Source organism: Drosophila gunungcola, assembly GCF_025200985.1.
Source record: "Drosophila gunungcola strain Sukarami chromosome X unlocalized genomic scaffold, Dgunungcola_SK_2 000043F, whole genome shotgun sequence".
NCBI classification, from domain to species: Eukaryota; Metazoa; Arthropoda; class Insecta; order Diptera; family Drosophilidae; genus Drosophila; species Drosophila gunungcola.
In genome coordinates this window covers 317,020-340,151 of record NW_026453191.1, presented here as the reverse complement: position 1 = coordinate 340,151, position 23,132 = coordinate 317,020, and the positions used below count along the sequence as shown (strand labels likewise).

Here is a 23,132-nt window from a genome sequence, read left to right as displayed (position 1 = left end):
ATGCTGTTTTTGCAGATATTAAAAGCTAATATTATTGATATGACGATTTGATATTTTTTTATGATATAATAATTTTTAGATTGAATTTATAAGCCTAATCGAAATTGAAGTACCAAAATTAAACACTCCATAATGTCAATAAAAATTAAACAAACTTCAAATATAAAATATTTAAATTATTCAGTTTTTTTTTATATATAAGCCACTCAAAACTGTAGATCGAGAAGGATCCATAGTCCATTTTTTTCAGTTAATTCACCTCACCTCAATTCAGGTCATAAAAAACATATTCGTTTTATTTTATATTTTATTTGTAGATATAAAATATAAAATAATAAAATTGCCTTTAGTTTCATATCAATTATTCTTGTAGTGTAGTTTTAGAATGCAAATAGTTCTCATCAATACGCAAATACAACGCACTAGGAGGTCTAGTTCAAAAAGAATCGAGAGCCACAATCAGAATCGGAGTCTGACGCAATTAAATAGGTATATAATTAAGTATTTTTGTTATTATTATTTACTATTGATTGTTTTGCATTAGTTGTAATTACAACAGAGGGGCCCGTCTGTTTTTGTGGCTTGTAAAGTACTCGTACTCGTACTCGTAAATACTTCCTGTCAGTTGGCTTCAATGTCATCACACTGTAATCGCCGTTTTCGATTTTGCCCGGAGACTCAGATTTCAACACGTTGTAATTGTAATCTGAACACTACGTTTATACGCACTTATTGCATTTTGATTTTGTCTGCGAAAGCGCTTTGTTGTGTTGATTTCGCAAATAATTACGTCAAAAAAAAAAAAAACAATTGCTGATAAGCACACTTATTTGCAAATAGAAAGTTATATTTTTAACAAATATTTCTGTGCACTTGCAAATAAACATTTTCTAGATGTTTATTATTGATTTATAAACTGTAAGCGTCATAAAGACGACTGTAAATAAAAGCCGTTATATTTTTGGAAAAAATAATAATTAAAACAAATTTTAAATGTCAATGATTTCAGTGATATATATTTTTCCGAACAACCATTGCTTCACTTAACTTTTTAATTTTTTATAATTTGTCAAAAACTTGTGTGAATGAGTTGTTTAGTCCTGGCTTTCCAGTTCGACCCACCATCACTCAACATTTAATCAGAGTAGCCTCCAGTTGGGTTTTTATTTTCGAAACTATAACCGCTTTGTCAAAATTGTGAAGAGTTTTAAAGCGAGCTTGCAGAATCGTTGTTAAGAATCGCAGCCGGAGATGGATACGCCAGTGCCGGTGACGATGGTGCCCGTGCCCATGCCCATGCCCACCAGTCTTAACCCGATCCTCATTCCACATCGACCGCCCATTCCGAGGCCCATTTCCAGTCCGGCCAGGACCCTGGATGCCGTTTTGGTCTCCAAGTAAGTGCACTAGCTAGTCGTTTATTCCCTTTGAAACCCCGAGATCATCCCGAAACAAGGAAGGACAAGGTGCCATTGCCTCTGCCGCCGGCATCCTCGTGGATGCTTCCCCTCCAGCGGGAAATGTCCGAGATCCGGGAATCTCTGAGGGCACAACCCCAAGCCAGTGACATCCGTCTGCTGATCTTTGCCTCGGCGGCCAGCAGCCAGGAGCACGAGAAGACCCTGGTGCCAGTGCCACCGCAATTCCAGGCGAGTCCAGGTGCCGGCTGTCAAGTGGATCGACTGCGTCACTCAGTGGCCGACAACTGGCCGTCGTGCCGCCTCATGTTGGACATCCTGGGCAGAGATGAGCAGTATGCCGACTTGACACCGGACGATAGGGAGGCCATTCACCTGCTGCACTGGCTCCTGGTGGCCACGCCCTCGTCGCCCACATTGCGCCGCATGTCGGGCTTGCATTTGCGAAGGCTTTGTAAGGTTTTGGGTCTGGCACGACCCACCTTGGAGCCGGGTCATCTGCTCAGCATCAGCTATGAAACGGATGAGCAGCAAGAGAGCAGGGAACATGGCATGATGATGGAGCACCGAGCCAGTTATGCCTTCCTGGGTCTGCCCTTCAACCATTTATATCGCTTCCTGGCCACTGGCAACTTGGAGCATCCACCCGGTGAACCCATCCGTTTGTATGCCCAGCCGGAAGCGGCCTTGGTTCACTGTGAAGAGCTAGCTCCGCAGCAGGAGTCGCAGCAGGAGCAGCAGGAAGCAGTACAGTCGGAGGAGCAGCAGCAACAGCCAGCCCAATCCTCTCCAGAAAAGGGCCACAAGCTCTGCTGGGGCAACTCCATACTCAGTAATCAGCAAAAAGCGCTGGTAATTTGCCAACTGCCCGCCGAACTGGACGAATCCATTGCCCATTTGCCGGAGAAACACTTCCTGGAGTACTTTGTCCAGGAGTCCGTGGGCCTGAAACCCTGCTACCTGCTGCTCTTCGACGAGCCGGTGGCCGCCAAACTGATGCTCGCCTGGCCCGGCAGACGCATCGAGGTGGAGAACAAAGGTCCTTCGCTGGCGCAGAGATCGCGTGGCAGAATCCTGGGATGGACGAGGTATTTGGGCCACCAATTGGAAGCCCTCAAGCGGGCTTTATCCTCTCTATAGCCCTATATCACATATGCGATACATATGTTTTTAAATCCGGGCTATTGCCTAATGACCTGGCCAGGATAAGTCCTTCGTTTGATGCCCCCGAGCTAATTAATGTTTTGATTTTTATTAACCAATTTTAAATAAACACATATTTGGTTGACACTCAGTTTACTTTCAATATTGCCTGAAAATATAAGTATACTTTTTAGATCAATACAAAACTTTGTACAACTGTGAAAGCTTAAATGATCAGCAGTATATTACGCTGGGAAAAAACGAAGTAGTGTTTCAAACTCAATTTAAACATTTCTAGCTTTGATTTTCATGCGGTTTTTAATTTTTTTATATGATAAATATTAAATTTTTAAAAATGGAAAAGTCAAAATACATCTTTGACTATTAGTTTAACAGCTTATGTTAAATATTAAATTTTATGTTAAAGGCAAGGCAAATTAAATTGTATGATTTAATATTTAAATATTTTAATTATTTTGAAAAATAATAGGCTTAAAATTTGGATTCAATTTGAATTAAGTTATTTACTATTAAAATATTTCGATTAAGACATTAAAAGTACAAAAAAAAGTACAAACAACCAATATTTTGGATTAAACATAATGTTAAGTTCAATTTATTAACTACACTCAGAAAACACCTAAAAAGTATTAAAATGTGCTACATTTTAGGAATAATGACATTAAAAGCTTTTAAAATTGACTACATTTTAAGAAAATTACCTTAAAAAGGTCTTTAAGTTAAAAATGAGGGTTCTCTAAGTGTAGATAAATATGTATAAAGATATATAAAATATTAAAGAAGGTTTTTCTGAGTGTGTTTCGAAGTGATTGTATTATAGAATTGGTGGCCAGCATAAAACTCAAATAGTCAACAGGGCGTCTGAGCTGCGAGTTGGATTCCGGGTGGCTTCATGGCCTCTGGACGGGATTGGGACCACGATTGGCATGGTGCCTGGTGAACTTTGTGATATTCTCCGGCGTGTAGTCCACAACGAGTCTGTGCCGCCTGCACTGGTACTGGGTCTGTCTCAAGTAGACACTGGCCAGTCCCTTGGCGGCCGCGAAGGTCACTCCGCCCAGGAGGATGCCCAGCAGCCTGCTCTCCTCGTAGATCCCGCCGAACAGGGATCGGCCCAGGATGACGGAGACGGTGGGCAGACTGAGGGCGATGCAGAAGCTCATGGAGACGCTTCCCAGGTGCTCGGAGGCAAAGGCATTGCCCAGCTGCTGGCCATCCAAGCCGTCCTGCTCCTGCTCCAGCTCATCGAAGTAGCCATCGTCCAGGGGAGCACCGGGCAGCGGCTGACCCGCCGCGTCCAGTTGCTCGGCGGGAACAGCCTGGCGGTGCTGACGACGACGACGCAGCCAGCGGATGAGGGTGTCATCCCAGCGGATCATGCGACCCAGGAGCAGGACAGTTGGCACCGCGGGCAGCAGGATCATCAGCAGTGTGGGATCCTCCTGGAGCAGCCGCATCCCATTCTCGTAGCCGGCCATTTGGAGCAGAGTGATTGCTCCGTAGGTCACCGCCGAGAAGTAGACAGTGGCCGCCAGCATGCCCATCAGGATGCTGGGACACAGGCGCTCGTATCCCTTGTCCAGGAGCTCCAGCAGAGCATCGAAGCGGCACAGCGGCGGCATTACTATGATGTACTCCGTGCGGCACTGGGTGCAGGTCACCGGACCCTCTGGCGCCAGGATCTGCTTCTCATCGATCCAGCGACTGAGGCAGGACTCGTGCACCCACTTGTTGGTGCCGCGGCAGCGACACGGGTGCACCCAATCGCGACGAGCCGATTGCTGATCCTCGTCTCCTGTCAGGCAAATCCAGCACATTCGGTCGTCCTCGGGATTTGTTCCTCCTCCTCGTCCGGAGGCATTGTCCACTCCGCTCCTCAAACGGCGATGTCGATTGGCGGCCAGCGGCGACTGGGCATTCGAGCGGATCCGCCTGTGCATGGTGACCCCGAGCTCCAACTCCAAGTTCAAGGGTCTCCAAGCAGAGCAGGTTGAATTTTGTTCACGAGCCGGAAGGTAACGACTTGGATTTTGTCAGGTGGCGTAAAACTCATCTGAAGGTTCGTTCTACATGTAAACATGCCACTCGAAAATAAAACTGATTTTTGTTGCTATGACATATTATCATATTGTCACTATTTCATATAACCCGATTAATCCAATCAATTGGATTATTTCTTCAAAAATTTTAAAATTAAATGAGTCATTATTTGGCAAAATATAGTAATACTGATATTGGGTTATACATATGTAGATTAATATTATCATATCAGTTTTATATATATGCTAATCCCTATAATTTGAAATTATATTATCACAACGATTTATTTTTAAGATCTAAAGTTAAATCCCTTAAAAAAGTGGTTGTAATTGAGAACCAATTATTTTGTTTTGTTCGTCCTGGTAAATAGTTTAAAATTTCCCACTTGTTGTATTATAATTTAAATGTGTTCTACTTTTCGTATGAGTGTACAAGTGTTTTCCTTTGCGTTCCCATTACTTTTTTTTTTGTGGTTTACTTTCAGCGAATGTGGCACATGCCAAAAGGAAAACCTGTTGGCCCACTAAGTGAAAATAGGCGAAGGCCAAGTCCACGAGCAGCCACCAAAACTGGATCTGCTGGATCTGGGATGCAAATGTCTGGTTGTTCCAAACATAATAACATAAATGCCCACACTTACCCTTCTGAAAGATAATCCTTACGGACACCAAAGCAGGAGCCGAAACACAATCACTTACTGGGACACAGAACATAAAAACAATAATCACACACTGTACTATGGGTGGCGCATCCGATCCGCAAGACGAGAAAAAACTTCGCGCCGGACCGAAAAAGAAAACAGAACCTGTCGGCTCGAGAGCAGAAGAACATTTGGCCAACTTGAAAGATCTCCAGCCTGCCCAGAATTCGAGAACCAGACTCCGAAAGCCGCCTTTCCATTCCACTTTTCCACTTTGGCCACTGACTGCACAGAGAAAATTCTAATATCAATTCCAATTTGTAAAACAATGTTTAATCTTAAAACAGTGTTAGTGAAACAGTTAGTAAATAAACAGCAAATACTATATAAATTACATTATAAATAAATAGATGTGAAAATATAAAACAAACAGCACATATGATATGATTAAAATAACATTATAAAATAAATTTTTACAAAAAAATGAACATTTTATAATTTTGAACAATTATTCTAAAATCAACATGGTCCTATAAAATGTTAATGTTCTTTGCAGTACATTGCCTATAAAAATTATTATTTAAAGCAAATTATAATTATTTTAATCCATTTTTAAAACAAACATTTGTTCTTTGTTGTACTTAAAAAAAAAAATAATTTTTATTAAAGGCAATGTTTAATTATCTTTATATCAAAAACAATTAGAATAAATTACATTTATTCCATCTTTAAAATATACTTCTTTTAACTTTCTGAATAGTCACGCAGAAATTTAAAGACTATCTTTTTATAATTATTATTATATTTATTTGTATTTAAATAAATATTAAATTCTTTTGTCTAATTAAGCACATTTTTTTCTCAGTGCGATCAGGCCAACGGTAAAGCACTACAAAGTGTGGCATCACATCGAATTGGGGCAGGAATCGGTGGCGAGGAGGAGCTGGAGGAATGAATCTGGAGATGGAAATGGAAATGGCAATGGAGGTGCATCCTCCCGTGGCAGGTGCTTCGCCCTGGGCGCCCAAATAGAAGTGGGCAAGGAATGGGATGTGGGATGTGGGAATGGAAGGTGCGGCATCGTGATCCAGTGGTTAGCAGGCTTCTGTTCTGCCCGATTAGCGATCATTATCGATTTCACTTGGAATTTGGAATCTGTTAGAGCTTAAGAGAGTGATACACAGCAAAAAAAACATTACTTGGTTGGCACATTTTGTGTATTTATTTATTGTGTCTCATAAAGTCAACAATGTTATGACTAGGCGTAAAGTGTGAGCCACTACTAATTAATTAATTTTCTTACATTAAAAGCAACATAAGCATTTAAATAAATAATAATCGACATTTGATGTTTGAATTCCGTGTAAAAAAAGCATCCTAAATCTATTCGTTGCGAAATAAGCGGTTTTAAATTAAATTTAATTTAATCGCCTATTTTTCTCAGTGCTTGTTAAGCTTATAGTTATTCAATTTGTCTTGGTAAATCGCTCGTCGAGATTCATCCCCTTGATAAGTGTGTAGAGCGAAAAGGAGAATTTAGCGATCTAAAAAAATTCAGAAAAGATTACTACTATAATACGGGATGATTTTGCAACTATGAAAAATAGTTATAATTTATTCATATTAAAATAGAACTTGATATAATGGGATTTTAGCATAGAACACTATACTCATTTTCTTAGACTTGTAAACTATAGATAAAAAAAAGATTATTTGTTTGCTAAATTTTTGAATGTTTATTTAATTGTTTTAAATTTTTGCAATTTTCCTGTACTCTCCTCGTAATCTTTACTTTTTTACATTTGTTGCATACTTTCTGGCGATGGTCTTATTCGTGACTTAAAAAAGTCAACTAAATTCTCTACAGAATCTACAACATACGACCGGTTGATATGAAGTTTGGTATGTGGCTGGAGATTGAAAAAACAAAGGGGTCTTCTTCAGGTCATAAATCTCTATCTTTTCAATTTTGGCTGTTATTTTGTTTCTACGACACATCGTTGTGTAGTATATATTGGTGTTTTTTTTTTTATTGTACTTACACTGAAGTAGGTGGCCAGATTGATGGGAAACAGTTTCATGGCCATGAGAGTGATGGGCTGCTGGGCGCGATGGAGGTAGTAGAGGAGCATCTTGCGGAACTGGGGGCTCTGGCCCAGCCACTGGCACTGGAATATAGCCAGGGCCAGCTTCTCGTTGTCCAGCATCAGCGAGGTGGCCTGGTAGCAGCACGGCGCCGTCTGCAGGGTCACGGCCATCAGGTATATGATCGATGCGATCTTGGTGTTCGTATTCGCGAAGATGAAGATGTTGATCATGGTGGTGCCCATGATGGCGGCGGTGATCAGAAACTGGACGAAAATGGTCCTCGAGATGACCGGACTGATGCAGCCGAGCAGCTGCAGCATCGTCTGGTGGTCCACAATGCACCGCTGCAGCTCGGCACAGTGCTTCGCCTGCCGGTGTTCGTCGGGACATATCTCATCCTGACCCTTGGCGGCATCCCTGCCCAACTTTTGCACCCGCCTGGCCAGCAATTGCACCTGCGTCCGCACCACATACAGATAGATCACGGCATAGACGTCGTCGCTGGCCTGGTGCAGGCACGTCCAGTTCATGATGAGGAATTCGATCCAGGCCTGGATGCAGAACTGCAGCTGGGAGCGCTGCCAATCCAGGCCGGGCAGGTACAGGGCGTATGGCGGTTGACCCAGCAGGAAGGCGCAAACGAAGGTGGAGGAGGAGTAGATGGCGTAGCAGATCTGGTAGAACCAGACCAGTCGATTGCAGAACCTCACCGCATCCAGGATCAGCTGGAACTCCTCCTCATCCCGGCACCTGGCATCCAAGGCGGCCAGGTGGCGCTCCGCCCTCCGCAACAGGGGCAAATTCCAGGCCAGGGCCACAATCTTGGCGGGCAGGATGACTGCATTGATGGCCACCTGGGCGGAGGTCAGCACCTGGGTGATTTGCATGCCGCCCATGTACCGATAGCTGATCACAAAGCAGGTGGGCACCAGCAGCAACTGCCACACGTACATGATCACCGCGAATCCCCGATAGATGCGCCTCCAGGTGGTGCTCCGCGTGGGAAGACTGCCATCCGGAGCCTGCATGCCCAAGGCATAGAAGCAGTTGAAGAGATTCCTAAATGCCCGCCGGGATTCGGGCAGCTCCTCCTCCACCTCCATCTCCTCCACTTTTGTTTCCTTTACCTTTTGACCGTTCGCCTTCATGGTCAAGATACTTTTGAGGCCTACGAAAACGTGAAAAGCCCCTTTTATAGCCACTCCAGTTAAAAGAAAAGTTTACCCTTTTTTGTTTTCTATAAAAAATAGTTTTTATTTTCGCATTTTGGTCTCTGAATGATTTAAATGAATCGTCAATTGTTAATTGCTAATTTGTACATAACATAAGTCACAAGCAGCATTTTGTTATTGCATATTTGTGAGTCCGCCTCTTTTAAACCAACTTTACCCCGCTCCCATCCCATTCCCACCCATTTCAATTTTTGTTCCCCTTGCTGATTCAAGGCAATTAAGCAAATTAAGCAAATACAAAACAAACTTAAGAACTCGAACCCTCACTAATTAATAAATAATGCAGGCAAATGCAATTAAGCTAGTAGGTAAATGTAGAGGTTAACTGTTTTGGGCAGATGAGTAGTTGGCTATATGTTTCGTTTTCGGTTTCTTTTCTGTGTTTCTGGTTCGATATTTTTGGTTAACTTCGGCTTTGTGTGAGCATAAACAACAATTTGTCTAAATTATAGTTATTAATTGGTAAATATATGCATGAGGGGCGGTCTAGCGGCCATCCGCCCAAAATCAAATATATGGCCCAGAGTACGTGTTTGTTGTTCGCATGGCAAACAAGTCGTCGAGTAACTAAATTAGTAATCGAAGCTCTTCGAAAGTCGAAGAATGCTATTTGTGCAGGCTGCGATTAGATTACACATTATCCGAGGTGTTTTTAGAAATTTCTAGAGATTTTAAAGCTTTAAAAAAGTTTCATAAAATTAACAATAAAGAAAAACTTTATTTTTCAGGCACTCAAAAATAAACTTTAAACAAGATTTTACAGCATAAATTTAAAATGTTTCTTGAGAAAAAAAGACCTTTTAAGCTATTTAAAAAACCATAAAGTTAAATGGTAAAAAAATAACTTATTTATCAGATATTTAAAAACAAATAAATAAATGGAGAAATTTATCCAAATCTTTCATAATAAACTCAAATTTTTTAGAGAAATTAAAACCTTTTAAATAGCTTTAATTACATCAAACCGATTCTCATATACCCCTTTAATCTCTAGAGATTTTTAAAACAACTCGATAATAAACATGATTACATAATCGGTTACATAAGCATTTTAGTAGCAGTATCTATGTACGTGGCATATATGTAAAGATAGTCAAATTCTTCGCCATTATATCATTATCATAGATAGCTATTCATTATTTGGAAAAAACAGCAGCAATATGCTTCGTTATATATATATTATACATATATATTTATATATATATATATCTGTGTGTATGTATATAATATATATATACTCGTATATATTCATTATAAGTAGTTGTAAATCGATCGAGTTATACTGTTGTTCAATTCAGAGCTAGTGGTTTGGGTTAACGCATCTATATCGGTCTATATCTAAGTGTCTATAAATATATATATGAATATATAAACATTTTGTCAGACTTAAAAATGGAGCTTACGGCTGGCGTGTGTCTTGATTGGGATGTGGTGTCCTCGGAATTACAAAGTATTACTAATTATTATTATTATTATTGTTGTTTTTGTTTGTTATTGATGGCTTGCTAGCTGGCTGCACTTAATCTGAATTGGAGAACGCAAGTGGAGGCCTTCGTCTATATAGTTATATATAATATAATACATAAATGGGAGTATATTAGCTTTATCAAACTGTTTGTTCATCAGTTGAATCCGATAAAACGTTAATCTTATACGAGGGATTGGGATTCGTTACGATGAGTGTTTTTCCTTTTTTTGTTTTGGAATCCGGCATCAGGCAAAACTAGTGAAGTCTTCACTCTACTTTTAAGGCAAATCGCGCAAGTTGGGGGTTGTGTCTTAGAGGGTAACTACGAGTGTGTGTATGTCGGGCGGTGTGTTTCCAAAACTTCTGCAGATTTCGTATTCCCCATAAGTTGAGTTCGAAGAAGATTCTTTGATGTATAACACTGTCATCAATAGGAAATCCGGAAATCTTCAAATGTCTTAGGAACACCCCGATGATATATTATATGTTCTTCTGTCTATCTGTTGAGTAGTATTAACATTAAATTTCATATATATATTACTTGCTTGTGAACAACTTGTCAACTACGTTTATATACAGCTGCTTTGATTTCAAGTTCTGCAAGATCTTGATTTTGAACTGAGGTAAAAAACACGCTCCTGTTGATGCTGCTCAAAATGTTTTGGTTTTTCCTCCGCTGGTTTCCCTTCATTCGGTTCTATTTCATATATGCATGTTCTGATTCTTCCTGAAAACCATTTGATTTCTCTGGTGTTTTTCGACTTTTTTTATATATATATATATATTCAGCTTGCGACTTTTGTTTGTTTTTGTATGCAGCTACCTTATTTTATGTTTTTAATTGCTTCTTTTACTTCTGAAGATAACTTTTAAATTGTTAGTAGCTTTGTGATTTGTTCTTAATTTTGCTCTATCAATGAGTTATTGCTCTTACTCAAATGTTTGCCCATAATTGGATTTTTTTATGGATTTGTTTGCATTTTTCTTCTGACGATTTTAGTGGTTATGAAACCTCCTTCGATTTTAATACATGTTTCTCTTCTCGATCTTTGGGCTCCATCGTCTACTTTTGTGGTTTTTTCCATTCCAATTATTTTTCCAGCTGAATCCCTAGTATTTCCGCAGTTTCACTTTTTGCTCCTCCTGATTTTTTGGCTTTTTATTGTAGGTCCCAGTTGATGCTTCTCCGTAGCTCTTCTGCAGATCCACTGGCTTATCCTCCAGATTTTATAGTTTTTTTAAGCAAATCCATTTGTTTCTCCCGCCTGATTCCTTCCGTTTTTCTGCATAATCCACTTGTTTTTCTGGATTTACAACTGCTTCTCCGATCTCGGCCAGCTTCTATTTGCATCCCCTTCTTTTCACTTGTATGTTTGAGCCTGTCCTGCTCTCTCACAGGCGGTACTCATAGTGGGCCGATCGAGATCGCCTCGCTCCGGAGTACCAGCGATAGGGCACCCGCTGCTGATGCAGCGTCAGTCCAGCTGCACCTCCGATGCCTCCGCTTCCGCTTCCGATGTCCGCGCCGGGACTCCGCGCCAACTGGAGAGTCAGCGCCAGTCGCGTCTGCTAGGAGGAGGATGCCGATGGCGATGGTGTGCTGCCGCTGGAGGTCTGTCGTCTCTGCTGTTGCTGCTGGGGCAACTGCATCGCCGGAGCCGTCATGCGGCGTCCCAATGTGGGCAGAGGATTGGCATCCAAATAGGCCTCTGGACTGAACCGCACCCGGCTGTGCTGGGAGCCAATGGAACCCTCTTTGGCACTCAGATAGGAGCTATCGTCGCTGGTCAGCGAATCCGGTGGCGTGGGATTTGTGGGTGTGCCTTGCTGCGAGGATGTGGAACCATTGCCCCCACCATTGTACTTCTTCAACGAGCTCCGCAGCTTGGACTGGCCAGCCAGTGGTGGTGGTAATGAAGCGCCCCCAGTTGTTGGCTGCTGGTAGCCCAGCGAAAGAGCATGCTGTTCGAAGGGCAGACTGGCTGGTCGCGTTACCGCCGCCGTCGCATATTTGCTCTTGGTCATGGGCAACGGACTGTGGATGAGGCGATTCAGCAGCTTGGGCGATCCGGCATACAGTTCCTGTTTCGTGGGCGGAGGCACTTGCTCCCGCTCCCGCTCCCGCTCGCGCTCCCTCTCGTAGTCCGCATTCAAATTCAGATTGTTGTAATCGTAGCAGAGCAGCTCTTCGTGCTCCAGCAGAACGTTGGAGTTATTGGACACGGTCGAGGGAGTGCGTCGGTGTCCGGCCGCACTCACCCCCATTTGGGGCACCCGCGGCGGTGGCGTGCGGGTCTGGTTGACCGGACAGGGAACGGTTGTGGGAACGGAAACGGGCACGGGAACCACTGGCGCCTCGTACTGGTAGTCATAGTAATCCGGGAGCCGATGGTTGTAGTCGTAGGAATAGTCCGGATACGATTTGCAGTCACGTTCGTAGCTGTAGTTCAACTCCGGACGGTAGGGAAAGTAATTGGATCCTATAAAAAAGGTATATTAGATAAAGCCTCTACAGATGTATTCACACAAAAAAACAACAATTTAATTGTTAAACTGCCCTATAAAAAATAGGTAATATAAATTGAGAAAAGAAAAATAAGTAATCTGTAATTCTAAATATTACCTTTTAAAACAATACAAAACATAAATTGGATTTTAACGATTTCAATAATTACCATAAATAATAAAGTATACCGAAAAATAATGATTAAATATTGTCAAAACTTAAAAAAATAAAAAAATTTAAAACAAAAAATAGGATAAATTATAATAAATATTAAAAAAGGTATTTTTTTCGCATTAAATAGTGTAAAACTATTCAATGTCCCAAAAAATAAAACAAAAAATAAATTTTAAAAAAATTTATTAAAATTAATTAATCGAAAATTTTTGTATGTTGACTTGACATGCTTTCTGTATGTGTATAAGGAACTCACCGAAGTATCCATTCCGGTAGTTGCCCCCATCGTTGGAGTAGCTCGGTCCGTTTCTCAGATAATCGGCTGGCGCATAAAGAGGCGGTGGACCGATGCCACCACCCACACGGAACTCCTCGAAGGCATCCGCTTGGGGATTCGGGTTGCCAAAGCTGCCGTTGCTCAGCTTGCGACGTGGCGATGGCGTCGGTGGCTGGGTGCTGGCGAAGTGGCCGCTCACTCCGGTGGCCGGTGGTTGGGGGCCAGCCACAGTGGTCACCACCGCGGATGAAACTGGATGGGGCTGGTGGTGCTGCTGGTGGTGGTGCTGCTGCTGGAGCTGCTGCTGCTGGTGGTGCATCTGGTGCTGAGGAGTCCGCTGCACCGGCGTGTAGTACGGCTGACTGCCGCCGATTCGCCGGGCCAGGGAAGTGGGCTGGGATTTGCTTCCCGTTGATTCAATGCCACCAAATCTGTTGGTAGGAAATTTGTCACACATTTATATTGTTTATTTATTATTTATATGTATCGCCAACAGAACAAATCTTAGTTGGCTATCTAACTTAGACTAAACTTAACTAAAGTAACGGAATGTTTTAAAAATGCAAATGATTATAAGTAAAAGTAATAGCATGTAAATAAACAAATGCTTAAGGGGCTAAAGAATACTCGGTTTCAATTAAATTTAATTTTTTCTGATTAAATATATTTTAATATTTTTGAATGAGCTTATAGAATAAAACAAATAACACAAAGAGGACTTATATGTATTATATGTTTTCAAAGCGATTCAAAGCCCCAAAAAAATATCAAAAAAATTTTACATAATATTATTCGATACAAAATTTTTAAAAATAAATAAAGCAAATAAATTGTTTTGATAATCCACACGGAAATAAAAAAAAACTATAGATCGCGGTTTTAGTTTTAATATATTTATAGGCGACTAATATCATAAAGTTAAACTAATACCGCTTTTGAATTGTATTGTATTTTTAGGTAAACGATAAAGAGAAATAAAATAACGATATTTAAAATGGTGGCTATTAATGGTTCACTCACCTCGCCTGGCTGCTCATCTTCCTGGGCGTGCTTTCCCGGAGGTCCTGCTGTTCGCCCTCCTGCTGTTTAAATGGCGCGTCCACCTCCAGTTCCAGGATCTGCGCTTGAGGTGGCTCCACCTTCTCCGAAACGGAAACGGAAACCACCGCCTTGGGAGCCGCTTTCAGGGCGGGCACCTCGCTCAGCAACGTGGGATGCACTGGCGACACGTTCGACATCCGGACATCGTATCCGGCCGCCACTCCGGCCAACAGGGAGGCCATGTTGTAGAGCAGCAGCTCGATCACCGAGAGCTTCGGCTTGCGGGCGGAATCGCCGGCGTAGAGCGTCGGCAGCGGAACGTTGCTGGTGAAACGGCTGAGGAGATATGGCGATGGCGACATAATGGGCATGTTGGTGGCCCCCGGGCGCCAGTCGTCCATCTTGCTGTTGCCCTGGTATCCTGGATGGCCGGCAGCATTCCAAGGCGGATTGAAGACATGTTTGAGTTACGGAATATGGCTCGAGGGCTGGGTATCGATAGCTGGGATTTGGTCGGTGGTCGGGTAATTGGAGAGGGACGAGTAGTTGGATAGTAACCGCAGGCAATACCAAAGTTCAATACCAAAGTTTAACCACCGCATACCAAGAGTCTCAGTTCGTTCGTCCGAAAGGGAATTATACTTATGCACAAATAAAAATCTATTACAATAACCCTTTTTTACTATTTAAGATACAAAAATTTACAATTTAACAACAAATTTTCATTTAAAGATGAACCTATACAAATATATAATTGTTCTTTTTAGAGGTAAAATGAATAACTATTGTCATGCAATTAAATAAGTTTTCACTTGAATTTTAAGTTAAAATATAAATTATAATTAATAATATAATAAGGGGAAATAGCTTTTTATTTGTGCTTTAATGGCTGGGGAAGACAATCAAAACTGGTCGGCAGATTCTCTTAAGTTGGTTTTATTATCGGATTTCTGTTTCTAGGTATTGGTTCTTTATTTTTGTTTTTTTTTTGTTTTTTTTTTGTTTTTTTTTTTGTTTTTTTTTTTTGGGTTGGCTTGGCCCCAAAATGGAAAATACATTAATATACAAAGTACATTGAATCGAGCAGTAAACGTAAAATGAACAAATTGTAAAATCAATATAAATATACAATTGAAAATTTCCATAAAAATAATACAAAAAAATTATCATTTCTTTTTTTTTCATCATCGTCTTTTGATCACAGGTTTTTTTTTTTGCGTGTATTACTCGTGTGCTTTTGTAAAAAAAGAAATCATAAATAAATTAGCTGGAAAACCCAATTGCGTAATTAATGTAAATAAAACTGTGCTCAAAATACCAAAAGAGTCGAATATAAAATTATAAATTAAATGGAGTCCCGCGTGTTCCGCAAATCGTCAACAAATTTTTCGTTAAGTTTTTTCGCCAAACGAAGTACGGAAAGCGATGGAAATTTGGAAAATGTATCTCTTACATAGAGAAAGGGAAGAGAAGACTTTTCGCAAGGCAAAAAAAAAAACTATTTAAATTCCTAAAAAACTAGAACTTAGTTCAACTAAGATGTGTGTGTAACGTAATGTAAGGACGCATGTACGCATCGTTTTAAATACAGCAATATGGTTTACCTAATGTTAATCCAATTGTTACATATTTATGTATATGATTTAGTTGAATAATTTGCCATTGGCCCATGCACGAGTTTTTTGTTTTTGGATGTCTACGTATATGCAGCGTTAGTCTATGCGTTTAATCCGTTAATCTTTGTCCTCTCTCTCTATTATTCCGCAACTTTTTTCAGGTTCATCCCCTGACCAAAAATCACTGGACTAATTAAGAAATCTGTTTGTAGATTTTGCATATTGCATTCGTTAGGAACAATTCGGTTATTTCAACGGAAAAAAGGGAGTTTTGTTTTTGTTTCGTTAGACGGGATTTCGTTAGACGGGGGTTTCGGAAATCTAGGCAGCACTCCTAGCTACATGGCTAATCCTCAGAGGAAGTCCTGGTTCCTTATCATCTGCGTCTGACTTAGTCTAGAGTTTTAATATAAAACAATGAGCTAATTAGGCGGTTTTCAGGCGGTTATCAGGCGGTTTTAGGCGGCAAACTCCAACAGCAGCACAGCGCTCTCACTGCTCTTAGTCCGTTTCGCTCGTTTCGCTCGATTCGCTCGCGTCCATGCTTCAGCATCGTTCCAGTTGCTCGCAGGATTGCGTCTGTGGCTTCTTGCCCTTGCGCTTCAGGGCGCGACTACTACCGCCTATGGCCAAATCGGTTTGATAGGGATCAATGGCACTGAACTCGGAGCCACCCACCAGGTTGTGCTCGGCCAGCTTGCTGTACTTCTTGCGCGAACGCGTGAACAGATTCAGAAGGGAGCGGAACTTGCTCGATCCTGCCGAGTGATGCTGGTTAAGTTGAGCATGGTGGTGGGCATGGGGATGCTGTGCCCCGACTGGCGCCTCGACGGACTTGGATTTGGTGATGTGCTTGGGTCGCTGCTTCTTTTGGTTCTTGCTATGCTGACGCTGCTGCTGGGCCAGCAGGTTCTCCTTCATCTTGATCACATCGGGATGGGGCTGGACATCGCGCCAGCGACGTGGTGTCAGTATCGAGTTCTCCTGTATGTGGTAGCCGGCCTCGCCCTGGATCACCTCGCCGCCGGATGAGGTGATCGAGGCGGAGGCGGAAGCGGTGGTGGAGGACGACGAGAGCGATGGCGAGGCGGAGCGGTAGGTGGCGAAGCTTATCGAGGCGCTGGACGTGTAGAGATCCGTTCGGGCAGTGGTCGTTGGTGCGGGCTCCTCGAAACTGACACTCTGGAAGGTGACAGAGCTCTTGCGCGACGTGGTGGAGTTCTGGCGCATCTGGCTGGCACTCACTTGACCATCATCTTCGACTTCGACATCCGGCGAGTTCACCCCAAGCTCAGCCTCAACCTCCTCCACCTCGACGTCGCCCTCTTGCCTGGTGAAGAAGCAGTGCCTCGGGAACTGCGATCCGGAGGGATTCCGCTGGAAGCGTCCACCCTCGAAGGCCTCCTCCGCATCGTGATCATCACAATCCCTGCTGGACAGCGTTGTCAGCGGTGTGCTGGAGTTGCACATGGTCAGGTCACCACTGGACTTGGAGTTCACCCGCTCGCTGCTGGCCATGGACATCTTCTTGATCACATCGCGATAGAAGGCATGGTCGTACGTATTGTTATCCTCGGCGGGCGGCAGCGGCAATTGGGTGGGCGACAGTGCCAGACTATTGCTGCTGATTGGCTGGGGCGGATGATGATGATGGTTGTTGCTGCTGTCCAGCGAGTGCTTCTTTCTGCCCACGGCAGGACTGTTGCCCAGACTGCCGCCAAATCGCTGCAGATGCACTGCACCGCTGACCTGATTGGATGAGTTGTTGGACTTGAGGAAGTGAAAGCAACCGGTTGGACTGGCCACCGTGTCCGTTTCCGAGCTGTCATCCGTGACCAGATAAGGTGGAGGTGCATAGTCCAATCCGAACTCGTGACTCCTGGCGCGATGGTACGGCTTGGCTGGCGTTGGGTGGCTGGTGCTGCTGTTCGAGTTGCTCCTGCCATTTTGGAGCACCACTACGATGTTCGTTGGGGAGGTCGGGTTAGTCTGACTGTTGTTATTATTGTTATTGTTATTACTAGTACTAGTATTATTATTATATAGCTGATTGCTGTTGTTGTTGGCGGAGATGCTGTTGTTTTTGTTGTTGTAGGTGGTGGAGGTGGTGGTGATGGTATTGTTGGTTGTTGTTGTGATAGTGGTGGTGATGGCTTTACTACTGCCAATGTTGTTGTTGTTGTGGGGGCGCGTTAGTAAATAGGGTATACCTGGGTACAACAGGGGCGTGGTTGGCGTCCCACCAACGCCTCCACCTCCACGGCCACTGCCACTGCCACTGTCACATCCACCCAAAGTTCCCAAACCCGGCGGCGGCGTCAGCGAGGCCACCTGTTGCTGATGCTGCTGCTGCTGCTGTTGCTTCTTGTCCAGATTCGGAGCACTCTTGCTGAACGAGGAGTGGGTTGAGGTCTGGGCGGGCCATTCCGGCTGACCGCCGCCCAGTTGTGAGGGCAGTAGAGATCGTTCCCGCTGGTGCATCGTCGACGGGCCCCACGTCTTCCCCTTGTGTCCATCGGTCACTGACACATTTATATATATACATTGTATTGCACATATGCCCCAAATAATACGGAACATAAAAGGAAATTATAAGGGAAAAGAAACGAAAAGCAAATCAATCAAATATACAGATAATCAAATCATATATTAAAGATAACATAAATATGCAAGAAATTCGGTTTTATAGTAGCCATATTCCGACTGCTGATACAAAGTATTCTACATTCCGGGGGCATGACTGGTCCACTGACTTATCTCAGGCCTTTTTAATGCCTAATCTTATCTCTAAGACCTGCAAGGTGCACCACTGAATGCGTAATGTAAACTAATTAGGAGTACAGTGCGTTTCACAAATCTAGGTAAAAAAAAACTATGTATTAAGCAGTTGGGTTCTGAGTATGAAAGTCAATAACAGTATTTCGTATGATAAAATCAATTAAGTATAGCAAAACAAACATTTGCAATTTAATAACGTTTGTTGAAAGTTTAAAATTATTAGCCTTATTAGGCATTCAATTAATTGTATTGAGCAATTGTTTAATATGTAATTTATTAAAGGAAATTTTAAAGGAATTAAAAAATTGTTATTTTTGACTTTTGACTATAACAACAAATAGTCTTGAACCGCACGTTACCCGACCATAATTCATAGGAACTTTGCATTTCATCTGAATACGTAGCCTAATCGTGCCATCTGATAATTCCTAACTATATACATATGTAGGACTTGAGTTTAATGTGTTTGCTAAAACCTAATTGTATGATCTCATTACCCTAAGAAGGGGAAAATGCCGACCGTAAGATGGGTACTCACGTGCCACGATGCGCAATCCGGAGAACGAGGGTGATCCCGGCTGCTCCGCCTTGTCGCGTACGGCCGTAATGGTGTGCCGGAATCCTGTGGGCAGCCCAATCTGCAGTGGTTTGTTCTGTATGATAGACATGCGAAATATTCAAAATTTAGGATCCATGGTCCATGTAAATTTGGGGCAGTCTCTCTTACCTTTTTGCCCTTTTTGGGCTTGCGCTTCGATGGCACCGGCTGCATCATGACCAGCTCCCGTTCAATCAGCACCATTTCGCGCTCGTGCAGAATTTGCTCCTGGATTTTCAAGAGGTTCGCCTTCTCTCGCTGCTCGTTCTGCACCCTAAGTAGCTGCTCCTCCTTGTTGCGCAATTCCTGCCGGGATTAAAGGGTACAACAAGGCGGAACGTGATGGGTTAGTGTGGGAAAGCTTAGTCTTAATGGGGGGCAAGTGCTACGAAATAGCTTTAACTAGGAACTAGAAACCATGCAGCAGTTGGCTTGAGTGAGGGATATTGTGGGGAGTTATCCAGCCAAACCAAAATCAGGATAACATACTAATACTTAAAGTATACTTGAGTAAAATAACATAACAGAACGAAACGAAACGCAACTGAAACGCAAAAGGCGGGCAGAGTGAAACCTGTTGGACGCGCTTACCTCTTCGATGGTTTGGAAACGCTTTACGTCGTTTGATGTTTTTTTTTTCGATTACAGGGGAATTTTGTTTTATGTTTTGGAGAAAAAGTATATACCAAATTATTAGAATTTCATCAACGACCAAGTGGGCAAATTATAGAGAGAGCCAGAATGGAAAAATAACACAGGATAGGCGTAGGGCCAACAAAGAACGATCTAGAAAGGTTCTAGAGCAACTCTAACAGGAATAGGAATTGGTTTTGCCGGTTTGCGGAGGTTCTCCTAGCCTGATGGTACCTTTTCTTTTTCGCGCAAGTCATGGAGCACCTCGGCGATCTCCTTTTTCCAACACTCTTGCATATAGTGAAAGGATTCCTGAGGCGTCAGCGTAAATTTGGAGCAAGCGATGCTTTCCAGTTGCTTGAGGATCTCCTTGAAGCCAGGTCGCTTATGCGGATCCGTTTGCCAGCAGCCTGTGGGTTTTCGATTATCATCGGTATATTACGAAATTTAAAAATAGGCTCTGAGATCTACTTACTTTTCATCAGTGCTCCCCAGGTCTCTGGGCACGTTTTTGGTATCGGCAAGGTCAGCGTGTTGACAGCCACGCCGTACGCTACGGACAAAGGATCGAAACCTTTGTAGGGCGTCTCGCCCGTAATCAGTTCCCAAAGCAAAACACCATAGCTCCAAACATCAGAGGATCTGCGGGTTAAAAAGGTTAGTTAAATATGCAACTGCTTTGGAGGAAATCAAATTAAATGGCTTGTCAATGGACACTTTATTTGAAGCTTTTAATCAAAAGAAACTTAGATGGATGATACTTCTAGATTACTTTTTTATATTGTAACCTCCTTATATGACTATCATATACACAGAAACCAAGCCAGCATTTCTACTGTGGAAAGGATTATATTTTTCATAACAATATTTTTACTCTGTTTGACTTTCAACTTTATATAAAAGCAAAGCTATTGATAGATAATTTGGTTAACCCTATTCTTTTGTGAAACTTACTTGGAGTAGGTGCTTACGCTGATGACTTCTGGTGGCATCCATGCATATGTGCCCGCAGCGCTCATGCGTTGAGTGTTGTACATCTCCCTGGCCAGCCCGAAGTCCGTGATCTTGAGCGTCTTCTGCTGCAGATGATTGCCCTCGATGGCCTCGTAGATCAAGACATTGGAGGACTTGAGGTCGCGGTGGATGATTGACATGGGCGCCTCGTTGTGCAGATAGTTCATGCCGCGGGCTATCTGAATGGCCCAGTTGACCAGGACATCGGGTGGTATCTTGCCGGCCAGTATGCGATTCAGGCTGCCACCTCTGGCGTACTCCATCACCAGACAGAGCTTGGTGTTCAGGCACACGCCACGCAGGGCGGCTATATTCTCGTGCTTGAGGGCCCAGAAGAGTTTGGCCTCCTGCAGGACATTGTCCCGCATCCGTTGCATATCATCCTCGCCCGTTTGATGGGCAATCTTGATGGCCACCTCTTCGCCATCGTAGAAGCCGCGATGAACCTTGCAGAAGCCACCCGAACCGATGACCTCCTTGATGTCCATCTCATCGTACTCGATTTCATGCGGCTGGATGTCTCCAATGGCGGAGGAGACATTAAGTTGGAGTGGATCTTCGTCGGTGACAAAGTCCTTGGGGAAGACGCCAACCTGATGGGGATAGTTAGGGGGTTAGTTTAGGTTGAGATCTCGCGGAAGGGGTTTGTTACCTTATCTCCGATCTTCCCAGTCCACCAGCCCACATCGCCGGACACTTCGCTGTCCGTGGACAGGACCACCACGATCTCGCCGCGCCGCAGGGTCAGCTCATCCTCGCCCTGGGCCTCGTAATCGTAGAGGGCGGTCCACAGGCTGCCATCGCCCACCTGGGGCTCCACTTGCTCCAGATCCTCGGGGATCTGCTGGTGATGCAGTTGGTGTTGCTGTAACTGCTGCTGCTGCAGCTGCTGCTCCTCGCTGATGGGGAGCATGGTGGTCCTGGCTGAATGGGGATTCCTCGGGAGTCCTTCGGAGGCATCAAAGGCCCACACTTGGCGACATGGAAGTCCCTGCGACGTCTTTGTTTTTGTTTTTCTTTGCTTGCTATTGTTTCTCTGGGGTGGGAAAGAGATAAAACGAAATGGAAGAAGAAGCAAAAGCAGAAGAGAAAGAAGAAGAAGAAGAGGAAAGTTGGTTTAGTAATATTAGTTAAACGCGGAAGGGGGGTGGGGCTGGCTGACTTACTTGCTGGCGATGGCGATGGTCGTTGCAATCTGCTCCTGGTAGACCCCACTGTTCCACTGTCGTTTTGTCCCACTGTCCGTTTGTCAACCACACGCACAACAACAACAGCAACAAGAACGGGAACGGCAACAACACACAATCAGACAACACGATACAAAACACACACACTCGCAAACGCAAACGCACACGCACTGCACACCATTGTCGCTCTGTCGCAGTCAGCGTCGCAGTCGCAGTCAACGTCGCCTCTTCCTTGATCCTTTGCAATCGGTTAATGCCTTTTTATCTGCCCGATTCCGCATATGTTTTTAAACATATATGTATTAAAAAAAAAAACTAGAGTTGCACTGTTCAAATCGGAACCAGTTTAATTGAACTGGTCTTTGCACCCAGCTAATGAACTGGTGTCTCTTCTGGTTCTCTTCAATGTTTTGGTTCCAGTTCGTGGATTTGCTTTTAGCTGTCATTATCTTTATGGCTCTCTTTTTAATAAATATTAGTAGTTATTATTAATATTTTCTATTTTGGGTGTGTCTTCTGCATTAAAAGGCTATTTTTAGTGGGTTTCATGAACTGAATACGGGCAGCTAGTTCCCTAGTTCTCCCTTCGGTTATACTAAAAAATACTAGACAAACTTAAAGACGTTTTTGGTATTTTAAAACACCTTTTTGTGATTTTTGGGGGTGGTATTTTTGCTTTTCGATAATTCAAATGGCGGGTTGCATAAAAGTTTGAAAAATTAGAAAGCCAAAAATATTAAAATCAAATCAAAACAACAATACTGGTAATCAAATATTTTTTTTATAAAATACATTATTTTTTTAAAATAACTGGTTAAATACAGCTGTATTTAATATTAATCCAATGATCAACAGCATTATTTTTGAAAAATACTGGCTATTAGAAACGTATTTCCACAATCATTTATTTTATTTTGTTTATCCATTTCTTTGTAAATGTCAATATAATTTCGTATAAACGTATAAGTAAAAAAAAATGCAAATCAATCGATATCACTAATATCGATAATTTTTTAAAGTGAACATTTTATTTGAATTCAAATTCAAATTTTGCACATCCAACTGAAGTTCAACAAAATATTTTTAGCAGAACAAACTAAGAACTTAAAGGTATTTTCCTTATGAATTAACATATTTAGTACTGTGCATTGAATATTGAAAAAAGAAAGCCTGAGTAATGACTAACACTTATATTACAAAGTTTATAATTACTCCTTTGACAAGAGAAGCTTGAAATTTCATCATTTTGAGCTCTGTC

The 23,132-nt window shown here is 42.7% G+C and overlaps 5 protein-coding genes across 6 annotated transcripts in view; 1 reads left to right on the top strand and 4 right to left on the bottom strand.

Moving 5' to 3' along the window:
• The window catches only part of LOC128260842 (uncharacterized), a 49,451-nt gene extending 44,017 nt beyond the window's left edge, over positions 1–5,434 (bottom strand). Inside the window, exon 1 of the mRNA XM_052994124.1 lies at positions 5,263–5,434. The gene's annotated coding sequence lies outside the window, so the exon portion shown is untranslated. The remainder of the gene's footprint in view (positions 1–5,262) is intronic.
• On the top strand, positions 1,114–2,718 carry LOC128260850 (uncharacterized). Its single transcript, XM_052994133.1, has 2 exons — positions 1,114–1,397; positions 1,457–2,718. The coding sequence occupies exons 1-2, from the start codon at positions 1,252–1,254 to the stop codon at positions 2,556–2,558; spliced, it is 1,248 nt and encodes a 415-aa protein (XP_052850093.1). The 5' UTR covers positions 1,114–1,251; the 3' UTR covers positions 2,559–2,718.
• LOC128260852 (E3 ubiquitin-protein ligase MARCHF5) lies at positions 3,377–4,659 on the bottom strand. Its single transcript, XM_052994135.1, has one exon. It carries the CDS (start codon positions 4,520–4,522, stop codon positions 3,473–3,475), a length of 1,050 nt encoding a protein of 349 aa, XP_052850095.1. The 5' UTR covers positions 4,523–4,659; the 3' UTR covers positions 3,377–3,472.
• Positions 5,435–6,728: 1,294 nt separating the features above from the next.
• On the bottom strand, positions 6,729–8,498 carry LOC128260914 (odorant receptor 7a). Its single transcript, XM_052994256.1, has 2 exons — positions 7,305–8,498; positions 6,729–6,806 (listed from the first exon to the last, which is right to left on the bottom strand). Exons 1-2 carry the CDS (start codon positions 8,496–8,498, stop codon positions 6,729–6,731), a joined length of 1,272 nt encoding a protein of 423 aa, XP_052850216.1.
• Positions 8,499–8,939: 441 nt separating this feature from the next.
• LOC128260833 (mitogen-activated protein kinase kinase kinase-like) lies at positions 8,940–22,242 on the bottom strand. 2 transcript variants are annotated; one of them, XM_052994093.1, is made up of 12 exons: positions 21,854–22,242; positions 21,340–21,723; positions 20,628–21,280; positions 20,149–20,315; positions 19,908–20,083; positions 19,632–19,652; positions 19,170–19,346; positions 18,981–19,095; positions 17,875–18,186; positions 14,028–14,469; positions 12,987–13,438; positions 8,940–12,530 (listed from the first exon to the last, which is right to left on the bottom strand). In XM_052994093.1, the coding sequence occupies exons 2-12, from the start codon at positions 21,598–21,600 to the stop codon at positions 11,620–11,622; spliced, it is 3,687 nt and encodes a 1,228-aa protein (XP_052850053.1). In that variant the 5' UTR covers positions 21,601–21,723; positions 21,854–22,242; the 3' UTR covers positions 8,940–11,619. The 2 variants fall into 2 exon arrangements, with proteins under 2 accessions (XP_052850053.1, XP_052850054.1); XM_052994094.1 differs by lacking the exons at positions 8,940–12,530; positions 12,987–13,438; positions 14,028–14,469; positions 19,632–19,652 and having other exon boundaries at positions 14,913–18,186; positions 21,854–22,237.
• Positions 22,243–23,132: the final 890 nt, after the last annotated feature.

What these genes read in the sequence shown, in the direction of transcription:
- LOC128260850 (XM_052994133.1), top strand. Translation starts at nt 1,252, where the DNA reads ATGGATACGCCAGTGCCGGTGACGATGGTGCCCGTGCCCATGCCCATG. An exon ending in GATGCCGTTTTGGTCTCCAA is followed by an intron (nt 1,398 to 1,456) that starts GTAAGTGCACTA and finishes TCCCGAAACAAG; the next exon opens with GAAGGACAAGGTGCCATTGC.
- LOC128260852 (XM_052994135.1), bottom strand. Translation starts at nt 4,522, where the DNA reads ATGCACAGGCGGATCCGCTCGAATGCCCAGTCGCCGCTGGCCGCCAAT.
- LOC128260914 (XM_052994256.1), bottom strand. Translation starts at nt 8,498, where the DNA reads ATGAAGGCGAACGGTCAAAAGGTAAAGGAAACAAAAGTGGAGGAGATG. An exon ending in ATCTGGCCACCTACTTCAGT is followed by an intron (nt 6,807 to 7,304) that starts GTAAGTACAATA and finishes GAATTTTTTTAG; the next exon opens with ATCGCTAAATTCTCCTTTTC.
- LOC128260833 (XM_052994093.1), bottom strand. Translation starts at nt 21,600, where the DNA reads ATGCTCCCCATCAGCGAGGAGCAGCAGCTGCAGCAGCAGCAGTTACAG. An exon ending in CTGGGAAGATCGGAGATAAG is followed by an intron (nt 21,281 to 21,339) that starts GTAACAAACCCC and finishes TATCCCCATCAG; the next exon opens with GTTGGCGTCTTCCCCAAGGA. An exon ending in AGCCCAAAAAGGGCAAAAAG is followed by an intron (nt 19,096 to 19,169) that starts GTAAGAGAGACT and finishes TCTATCATACAG; the next exon opens with AACAAACCACTGCAGATTGG.